We start from the raw sequence: 11,170 nt of genomic DNA on the forward strand, positions 1-11,170 counted from the left end.
CGTGACTGCTGTCAGCAGGAAGGAAGAGCCAGCAGCAACTCACTCCCTGGGCCAGGTGGGAGCTTCTAGGATGGTTCTGTTTATTCATTCTTCAGTTGAAATAGAATCCAAGGGGAACAAAGAGCAAGGTGGGCTGTTGTAGGAGGGGCCAGGATAGCTGTTGTAGGAGGGGCCCGGGCCTGTGAAGGACTTCCATGATACCAGCAGAAGTGGGGTGCTGAGAGGGCTGGCGCTGCACCTTGCTATGCCTCCTGCATCACCCTAGGAAATGTCAGCCTGAGATAGTCTTCTTTAGATCAGGGGTCTGCAAACCACAGCCTGTGGCCAGATCCACCCACCATAGATTTTTTTTTTGTAAACAGAATTTTACTGGAACATGGCCACATCCATGGTTCATGTACTGTTCGTGGCTGTCCCTGAGCTACAACTGCAGAGCTGAGTAGCTGTGACCATCAGATAGTTTACAAAGCCCAAGAGAGTTACTATCTGGCTTTCACAGAAAAAGCTTGCCAACTCCTGCTTCAAACTATTCTGGACAACACGATACACTCCTCCAACCGTGGTGGCCTTATTGGGCAGTTGTTTGAAGACAGGAGTAACATATGTGAAAGACAATGAAATCTGACCCTGGTGTTCTCATAAATATTTACTGAATGAATGAAAATACTGCAATACTTTTGCTCATTGCCATGAGACCAATTTAGAAATGAGAAGGCTCTATAATAAGAAACTTCTAGAATAACACCTTGAAAGATCATAAGATCTTATACTAAATTTAACATTGTAGAATGCAGTGGTGAACTGAGATTCTCTTCTGATGAGGGACAGTTCTAAGGAAGCCCGGGAATGTCTAAAAGCAGTGGGAGAAAGGGAAATAGTGGATTTCTTTTCTTATACTAGGACTGAAACATGCCCCCAGCCAAACAAATATCACAGTGTGTTTTATTTGGCTCTTCTTTTTGTTTCTTGCTTGGATATTCTCGTGGGATGGGGTGGAGGAAGGAAGTGAAGGTTTGGAATTGAAATAACATGTATGGTGGGTACCCAAGGTAAATCAAATAGATACCCGAATTCTTTGTAACAAAGGCAGTATTCAGGACATGCCTATCCTTTGCAAATTTAATTTGCAGTTATAGAAAATTTTATCTTTTTTAAAAGAAAATTTGACAGAGGGCATCTGTTCTCACTGGAGAGAGACAAAAGGGAGGGAGAGAGAGAGAGCCCCATGGGGAATGCTTATGTAGCAATCCCTTCAACTCTGTTTCTCCCTCCCTTGGAGATTTTGGGCACATCCATGCCTCTGCTGTGTTTTCAAGCTGCCAGATCTAGGACTTGAACCACATGGTTGGCCATGTGGGATCCAGCTGCCTTTACTACCAGACTACAGCCTGACCCAGAAAATTTATCTTTACACTGAAGCTTTCCTTCATCATTGTAGCTGGAAGAGGTCTAGTCTTTTGAGGCAGGAATGGCAAATGTAAGCTATTCATACTGAAATGTCTTCCTATGGGTACCTATGGCAGACATTTCTAATCGAGTATGGCATGCTTTCCTGTGCTTGATTAGAAATGTCTGTTTTCAGTCTTACCATAGAAGGCACTGCCAAATGATCTGAATGGCTTGCAAGATGAAGCCTATTTGTGAACATCTCATGCTCCTGGTTGCTAGCAGCCATCATGTGTCATTCACAGGGGCTTTTCTCATTGCTTTTATTTCTATGCCCATTTCAACTGTATACTTCTTTTTCTTTCAGGCTTTTCTCATTGCTTTTATTTCTATGCATGTGTTCTCAGCCCATTTCAACTGTATACTTCTTTTTCTTTCTTTCTTCCTTCCTTCCTTCCCTCCCTCCCTCCTTCCCTCCCTCCCTCCCGCCCTCCTTTCTTTCTTTCTTTCTTTCTTTCTTTCTTTCTTTCTTTCTTTCTTTCTTTCTTTCTTTCTATTTCTTTCTTTCCTTAACTTTATTTATTATTTGTTTATTTTAATTTGACCAGAGATGGACAGTGAGAGAGAAAGAGAGAAAGAAAGTGTGAAAGCAAGCTGCCAGGTCCAGGATTTGAACTGTGGTCAACCATGTGGGAGTCCAGCGCCATTAACTGCCATCTGTATACTTTTAAAATACAGGATTGATCATTGTAGTTGTTTCTGGTCTTCTCTCTATTTTAATAGAAGCTCCTCTAGGCTAGAATAAGATCTCGCATTTGTTGGTATCCTTCCTAGCGCTAAGCACAGTGCCTTGCCCTTTGCAAGCGTTCAGCAATGACTTGACCAACGTTGATTGACCACCTAGAGGGAAACCTTATAAGATCCGTGTGATAGTGGCTTCATGTGAGAGTTTGCCACAGGCCTTGAATTTGAGAGAATACAATGTACCTCAAGAGTTAGAGGAAGACAGTTCAATTCACCACACAGTTACTGCATGTCTGTCATGTACCTTGCACTAAGCTAGTCACTGGGGATACCAGGATGGATGTGGCCCTGGTCCAGCCCTCCACATGCTATCACTGTGGTTGAGAAGACAGTTGCATAAAAATGACCATTCATAGAAGATAGGAGAAAAGAAGAACAAACTCACAAAGACAAGTAATGGGGCACACAAAGGGTCCTGGGAGAGGTTCTGGGGTCTCTCATGTGGTTCTGTTGTCTCACTTAGTTTCAGAAGAATCGACGAGACCCAGATGCCACCAAGCACAAGCTCATGGAGATCGCCAACTATGTTGATAAGGTGAGACCAGGTGTGTACTTTGGAGGAAGGTGCTAGTTCCTCAGAGGGCCCCAGGACAGAGCTCACATGGTAGCTGTGCTGCCTTCTGCTGGACTGCCCACTCCAGCCAGTTTCTGAGAGGGAGTGCGCAGTGCCATAGGGGCTCAGAGTGGTCAGGGCAAAGCCCTGAGCTATGTAACCTTAGGCATGTAACCTTATCTTTGGGTTGTGGTGTTTCCATTCTGTTTTTTATTTGTAAAATAGGTTGGTGTAAACCATGAGTTTTAAATGATTTTTCTGGTGGAAAAATAAATATATAATTTTATAAAATAAAATCTTGTACTAATGTCTTGTCTAAAAGTCAGATGGAAACAAACTACTCCTAGCTGTAGGAGTGAAGACACAGTCTGTCCTTCTAACCCTGTCTTCTCACCCTTGCCATGGCTTCTGAGAAACCAGGAGCTTAGCAGAGGAGCCCCATTTAAGAACCTTTAAGGTTCCTTTAAGGGATTTTGAGTTAGGAGGGAAGAGAGGTAGTCAGAGCTTCAAAAGTTGAGAAATGAGTTGTTTTGGGCTAGCCTATAAAATCTCCATCTGTAACTGGTCCGAAAAGTATGTCTTACATCTTAGGAATGGTGGTGAATGACTCACTTTCCTAGGGTCAGGACCTATTTATAACATGCCTTAGGAGATATCCAAATTTTAAAAATTTTACCAGGACAGTCTTGGTCTGAGACTTGGAAATACTTAGTGTTTCAGAAATAGAGTGTTCATTATAGTATAAAATGCAGAATGAGTATTCCAGGATGATAATAGCCTCTTGATAGGCTAATAGTATATGACTTTTTTGTTTTGGTTTGTTTAGGTTTTTGCCATAAGGCACATGCACTCATCAGAGAGAGACAGAGAGGGAAAGTGAGAAATATCCCCCCGGGGAGATGGCCGTGCCACAATCCCTTTTCCTCCATTTTTTTCCTGGGATTTTGGGCACATAAGCACACGTGCTTGGCATGATTTTCAAGCCACCGAGTCCAGGACTTGAGCTGTAGGAGTACAACTCCTTAACAACTACATCACCTGCTGGCCCTTTCTTTGTTTATTTTAATGCCAGAGAGTACATGCACCTGGAGAGAGAGAGAGAGAGAGAGAACCCCTCAATGGGGCCTAGTCACAACACAATAATTTTTCCACCCTGTCAGGATCCCAGGCAAACATGCATGTATACGCCTGGTATGTTGACACTGCGGCCTGGGATTTGACCCACAGTTGGCCATGTCTAATTACATGCATAGCACTTACATAGTTTTCAAGAGTGGTTTAATGTATTTGGGGTCACAGATCTCTTTGAGAATCTGATAAAAATTTATTGTACAATTTCAGGATGCTCATAAAATTTCTGACATTTAACTCCGGGCATGCTAGGGATCCAGAGATCTGATGCCTAAAGGGGAAATCTCTTAAGATTTTTTTCCTTAGGGATCAACAGGCAAATTTGATAGTGTTCTGAAGTCATCATATGAGACGTTCTATTCCCCATATTTTTATTCTACCCTGGATGACTCTGAAAACACCAATGGTCATTGGTCTGTGACAGGTGAAAATGAGACACTGGCATTTCCCGGAAGGGAGGTCTCTGGCATGAAGTTCAGCGATCTAGCTCCTAATTCACTCAACGATGACATTGAAGCAATCCTGCAACCCAAACACTCAACATCTGGGAAAACAAAATGCTATCTCTCAGGGGGCTGTATAGGAGGCAGACCCTGCCATCACCCATGTGACATCTATTGTTCTGGAGACCTGGCAGGTGGGGGACTTGACTGGGTCTCCCCTTTGTGAACCCTCCAGCAGGTGAGGGTGGTAGAACCATGGGTGCTGATGAAAAGTAGAGGGGAAGGACACTGACAAACCCTAGTCCTTATTTGAGCCAAAGCTTGGCTGGCTAGTCCATTCTGCAGAGCATTCTTTGTTCTCTCTTTAGCAGCTGATATTAGTCACTCCTGGATGGGGTGAGGGAAGGCACACCCATGTACTGAAGCTTGCTGACCCAGCTACTTGAACTGTTGTTGAACTAAAAGCAGAATGAATTGTACTTGTTGGCTGAATCATGAGCCCAATCCAAAATGTTTTCCCTTAACTATGAGAAAGCCAAGTTTACTTCCTTAAAAAGCTCCCTAGTGAAGCAAAAATTATTTTGTATAATGACTGATGTGGCACAAACCAGGAAAATCAGAATATCTATAGAAGAAAACGACAACAATGTGTTGTTGAATCTGGAGCCCATCTTAGACTACAATTTCTTGGAGACAAGTTTATTGTCTGGATGTTTAAATATCCCAGCATTTAAGCAGTCCAGGCTCTACCGTCTTCCTGCTAAGCCTGGGCAAATTCCTTAGCTGTTCTAAGCCTCGATGCTTAGTGCCTAGAAAGTACTTGACAAACATTGATGCCACTGGTAGTATGTTTAGCTGGGGCACTACCTGCCAATTTTGGATTAAGATGCTTTCTCTTGCTTATTGACCTCTGCATACATGGAACTTCAAAAAAATTTCCCTGGCTCAGTAGTCTCTGTGATAGACCCATCAAAGAACATTCCCCACCTTCCAGTGGCTTGCCTTTAAAATAGGTCCTTCTCTTTCTCATAGGCATATATGATGAATGATTCCATGTTATATAGATGCCGTGCTAGCCTTAGGGAGGCCGAGTCAGGCCTTCTTTATAGAATTTTCAGATCTCTGGGTTGGACAGACCTGAAGATTACCTAGGACCTTTGCCATCCATGCTTACCACCTGTTTGTGGTACCCCCAACAAAACCCAAACAGGGATGAGAAAGGAAACCTTTGAAAGTAAGCATGTTTTCCACTTGCATATCATTTTTATCCATTTACTTCCCAAACAAGTGTGAAGCATCTTACAATAAAAGATCTATATATAATTTGGTATATCATACAATGGAATATTATTCAGCAATAAAAAAAAGAATGTTAAACTCAGATAAGCTACAGCGTAAGTGCACCTTGAAAATATTATGCTAAGCAAAAGAAGCCAGACACAAAAGACCATATATTGAATGACTCTGTTTCAAAAAAAAAAAAAAAAAAAAAGAAGTCCAGGAAAAGCAAATTTGCAGAGACAGAAAGTAGATTAATGGTTGCCTGAGGCTGAGGTAAGACTAGGAAATGGCTGGAAATGGCCATGAGGGGTTTTACTGGTTTGATGAAAATAACCCAAACCAGATTATGGTGATGGATTTATAACTTGATAAATTGACTAAAAAATATTGAGCCATACCCTTACAATAGGTAGATTTCATGGTTTATAAATTACACCATGATAAAATTGTTTTTGTAAAATAAATCTGTACATGAGAGAACATTTCAGATACACATAAAAAGAAGATAAGGGTCAAGTAAGGAATTGGGAGAGAAATCGTATCAGACAACCAGGCCGAGAGTAGTTATTAAAGATGACAGCAGCACTTAACTCTGACCTTACTTACAACCAGCTTTGTTTGAAAGCTTTATTCCTATGTTAGAATTAATCTTCCTGTCTGTTTCATTTCTTGGCCTAAGCCCTACCCGAGGACCACGAGGAACATCGCTGATTCTTTTGCCAAGTCGTAGCCCTTCCATGTACACATTTGAAAGCGGCATCAAGTCCTCCCTCAGCCTTCTTTTCTCTAAGAGAAGACACCCCCTTCTGCCACTAGAACATTGTGCATCTTTTTCAGGAGCTCATTTTCCCCTCCTGAGAAATGTCAAATAATACTTGTATCCTCCTGCCTTTGGTGTCTGTGCTCTGAGGTGTTAGACCAAGAAGGGGTTGTACATCCCAGGTGGTAGTCACAGATATTCTTGCTTTTCTGTGTGTTCTTTCAGTTTTACCGATCTTTGAACATCCGGATTGCTCTCGTGGGCTTGGAAGTGTGGACTCATGGGAACATGTGTGAAGTTTCAGAGAATCCCTACTCTACCCTCTGGTCATTTCTTAGTTGGAGGCGCAAGTTGCTTGCCCAGAAGAAACATGACAATGCACAATTAATCACGTAAGTAGCATTTTCCACTTGTATCCTGTCGGCCTGGGTCACAGAGCCTCTGCCCAGAGTGGATGTGCTCAGAGCTTGCCTCTTTCTTTCTGTGGTGGAAGGTATTGGTTGTTGAAGGTCGTCCTGACTCTCTGGTCCAGTCAGGCATTTCTCATACTCTGTACCCGGTACACCTTGGAAAATATTAAAAAACCTGAGTCATAACAGTTCTAAGAAGTGCCTATAAACTACATGAAAAAATTAGACTTAACCCATACTCAATTGTGCATCTGAAACGGTTGAGTATGTGCATAGGAAGTGACTGACTCTTGGTCATGGGCTACTTTGAGACAGACTTGCTAAGGGGCTCATTTTGCTCTTCTTAGCACTGTGTTCTAGCTGACCTCCCAACACAAGCACAGGAGAGGGAGGTTCCTCATGTCAGCCTTCCCTTGGTTCCAAGGGACAGAGTCAAAGTGGCAGGTAGTACAGGAACTGGGTGTTAGGTTGGAAGGAGACACTGGAAAGGAGAACTGATAAAAATACACTGTTGTATTTTCATCAGTCCCAGATAGAAAAGAGAAGATACTTTAGGGGCTCTTGGTAGTATGTGCTGGTCCCCTATGGTTGAGTATTTGTTATTCATGAGTATTTACTTTCACAGGTATTTTGCGGCAGTTACAACAAAAGACGCATAGAAAATAAAACCATTTTCTTCTGTTCCTCAAACATAGCTCTATGTCAATAAGCATTTAAACTTTGGTTTACCTGTTAAAAGAAACCAGAGTAGGCCAGCAGGTGGCTTGCAGATTAAAGTGGCTGGATCCTATATAACCAATTGTGCAGTTCAAGTCCTGGACCCAGTGACTTGAAAATTATGCCAGACTTGTGTGCATGTGTGTTCAAAATCTTGAGAGAAGAATGGAGGAGAAGAGATTGTGGAGTCATCATCCCCACTGGGAGGTGATTTCTCACTCTCCTTCTCTCTCTTTCTCCAGTAAGTGCACGTAACCTATGGCTTAAATCTAAATAAATAAATAAAAGAAATCAGGGAAAGCAGCTGTCCCCAAAATCTGGGCTACGAGTAGCTGTTTGTCAATAGTATGACCACTGGGAGGGTTGTTGGTCACCACCACTTGTGGCCTCAACTTTGGAAGCATGGAGTACTGCCTTGGGCCAGAGCTTGAATTTAGGTTGCTGGTAGGACTTCCTTAGAGCCGTGTCTGTGTTTATAAAATCACAAGTTGGGGCTTCCTTTGGATTGGCATATATTTTTCCTATTACTTTGCCGGTTTTTTCCTCTGAAGAGAAATCTGCCATGAATTCAAGAAATATTTATTAAGCACCCCTTATGCATCAGATAGTCTATGCTAGGCTCTAGTAATCCCAGAATATGTACAACCTTCTCAGCATTTGAAGATATCATGAACTAGATAAGAAGACAAATATGGTGATAAGTATCATGCAACACATTTCCATGTAGATTCTTTTTTGTGGGGCTAGCAGTTGGTATAATGGCTATGTCGCTGGACTTCCATGTAGTCCCATACAGTTCGAGTCCCAGACCCAGTGGCTTAAATTCACATTGGGTGCATGTATGTGCATGCCCAAGATCCTGAGAGGAAAATGAAGGAGAAGGGATTGCAGCATGGCCATACCCCCTGTGAGTTGATTTCTCACTTTCTGTCTTTCTGGCAAGTACATGGGTTCTATAGCAACAACCTCTCCAAAAAAAAAATTTAAATAAATAAAGGAGAAATTTTTGTGATAGGGCATGTGCACTGGCCAAAGAGACAGAGAGACAGGAAGTGAGAAATCACTCCCCAGGGGAGATGACCACTCCACAATCCCTTCTCCTCCATTCTTCCCTTGAGATTTTGGGCATGCACGCACACATGCTCCACATGAGTTTTAAGCCTTTAGGCTTGGTACTTAAACTGTGGTCAGCTACATGGGAGTCCAGCAACGTAGCCATTACACCATCTGCTGGTCCCTCCATGGGGATCTATGTAATCTTTATATAGAGTAAATTTTTTTTTTGAGAGGTTTTCGCTATAGGGCGCGTGCGCTCGCCAGAGAGAGAGAGCCATTGAGACAGAAGGCGAGAAATCACCCCCCAGGGGGGATAGTCATGCTGCAATCCCTTCTCCTCCATTCTCCTCTCAGGATCTTGGGCACGCACACACATGCGCCCAGCGTGAGTTCTAAGCCACCGGGTCTGGGACGCAAACCGTGGTCGACTACGTGGGAATCCAGTGACATAGCCATTACGCTAACTGCTGGTTCCCTAGAGTACATTTTGGGGTATATGTAAAACCTTACCCTGGATGTATGCAGCTGAGAGGGATATATTAAAATAGGGAAATGTCGCTGGCTGTTGGCAGATTAGGATCACAACTGCAAAACAAAGGCAGAAGCTGCCCGTCCTTGCACCCAGCTGCACTTCTCAGGGCTCCTGATGGGATACAGCTGTTTCCTTGGCTCCAGAATCATGTGGGAATGAAGCATTAGTGCCAACAGCTGTTGCCCCAGTCCTCCCATCTCACCCTCCAAGACACACTCCACAGACCCAGGGATAAGGCGTGGGACCCTGGCAGCTGGCGGAAGTGGGTATGATTCACGTCAGCATCAGAACCTGTGCCATCCTCCCTTCCACCCCTCCCTCTGACCTTTTCCTGTACAACAGGAATGGGATGCGGCTCTGTAAGTCCTACCCATTTCCTCCCAGGGAACTAGCTATGGGCATAGTGTGGGAAAAAGTGACCTTTTGCTCTCTCTTTCTGTTTCTCTGGAGCAATGAGGGAGGAGGTGAGAGGAAGAGAGAGGTGTAGTGACCTGGGAGTTGTCCAGTTGGCCCAGATACCAATTCTCCCTTTGGGAGATTCTGGAAGTGTCAGCAGGTCTAAAGAACACCATGATGGTCACCGCTCTTGGGTACATGGAAACAGCCCTCCCAGTTCCCACCCAAGTCACCCGCTCTTTTTCCCTTCTGCAGGGGTATGTCATTCCACGGCACCACCATTGGCCTGGCCCCCCTCATGGCCATGTGCTCCGTGTATCAGTCTGGAGGTGTCAACATGGTAAGTCTCAGCCGATACGCTGGTGCTGCAGGAGACAATAAAACTGTCCACCAGGCAGGAGGCCATATTTTAAAAAGTAACTTGCTATTTATTATTGCAGACAAAAAAACTAAACAAACAAACAAACAAAAAACCCCACAACTTTGACGTCAAGAAGGAAATTGTTTAAAATGAAATCATTACATTCTGAGAGATGGAGCTGTCCCGGGGTGAATTGTCATTTATTGTAGTTTATTCCTGATGTCCAAGCTCAGGAGAACTCTGAAGCAATTACATGAATACATCACTAGCTCTTGCATGTGTTCCAAACCAGATGCTGGGAAATAGTAAGACAATAGAGATAAAATGTTTTTATTACAGGTCTTGTGTTGTTGTATATGTCATAATGAAATAAGAGCCTGACTCAAATTATGGTTAGAAAACTACTGCCTTCTCTTAAAATTCCCTCTATTTATTTCTAACCTGTGAAATGGATACCACGGAAGCCTCTTATCTATTTCTCAATCCCTCCATCCTGCCTATATTTACTGAGAAAGCAGAATGAAGTTCAAAGTACCAGCCACTAGAGTCAGAACCTAACGGGTTCAAATAACAACTACATGACTTTGGGCAAACCAATAAGTGTCTTCCATTGTAAAGTAGAGATAATTTTATAGTTTACAATCTTTGGGTAAGAATGGGAATTAAATGAAATCATGCAAGAAGCACATATTAATAAATGTATTTTTTTAACTACTTCCATTCTGCTGTTTTTCACTCTATTTCCCACGATTAAGTGTTAGACGTGAGGCCTGGTGCTGTCCTTGAGATATTATCTATCTTCTGGGGCTCTCTCAGAACCAGGCACACTGAGCTAAGCACACCCCTATGTGTTTGACTCATGCTGGTGTGTCCTATGTCAATTCTCTTACATCCTGGCTCTCTGTAGATATCTATATATCTATATCCGCCAGAAAGTATTGGTCTGGGAATTTATCAGTAGGTCAGACATGGTCTGTGCGTCAAGAACTCAGGAAATAATGGGCTTTTAAACATTGGATTTCCTAATAATAACAGTGGCTTTAGACATGCTGTTGAGAGCAGGTATGGAGAGTCTGTCTTCTCAGCAGGAGTGGAATTAGTGGAGAGTTCCAAGGCTGGGCTAGGGATAAGGCAGGTATGAGAGAGGGTGGGCAGAGCAATTCCCTTGACCTTGACCTGGGCTCTCTCTCTGAACAGGACCACTCTGAGAATGCTATTGGTGTGGCTGCCACCATGGCCCACGAGATGGGCCACAACTTTGGTATGAGCCATGACTCTGCAGACTGCTGCTCAGCCAGTGCAGCTGATGGCGGGGGGATCATGGCAGGCGCCCCCGGGGG

At 43.4% G+C, this 11,170-nt stretch overlaps 1 protein-coding gene across 3 annotated transcripts in view; it reads left to right on the forward strand.

The window, feature by feature from the left end:
• ADAM19 (ADAM metallopeptidase domain 19) overlaps positions 1-11,170 on the forward strand; it is a 116,504-nt gene that overhangs the window by 74,577 nt on the left and 30,757 nt on the right. Inside the window, exons 8-11 of one of the 3 annotated variants that reach the window (XM_014582772.2) lie at positions 2,654-2,725; positions 6,584-6,750; positions 9,725-9,809; positions 11,028-11,138. In XM_014582772.2, coding sequence (XP_014438258.2) covers positions 2,654-2,725; positions 6,584-6,750; positions 9,725-9,809; positions 11,028-11,138 — 435 coding nt within the window. Of the gene's footprint in view, positions 1-2,653; positions 2,736-6,583; positions 6,751-9,724; positions 9,810-9,848; positions 10,136-11,027; positions 11,139-11,170 lie in introns of those variants that run through there. The other 2 variants (XM_027766934.1, XM_027766935.1) reach the window with 2 other exon arrangements.

This window comes from Tupaia chinensis, unplaced genomic scaffold (assembly GCF_000334495.1).
Source record: "Tupaia chinensis unplaced genomic scaffold, TupChi_1.0 Scaffold143796_1, whole genome shotgun sequence".
Classification (NCBI taxonomy): Eukaryota; Metazoa; Chordata; class Mammalia; order Scandentia; family Tupaiidae; genus Tupaia; species Tupaia belangeri.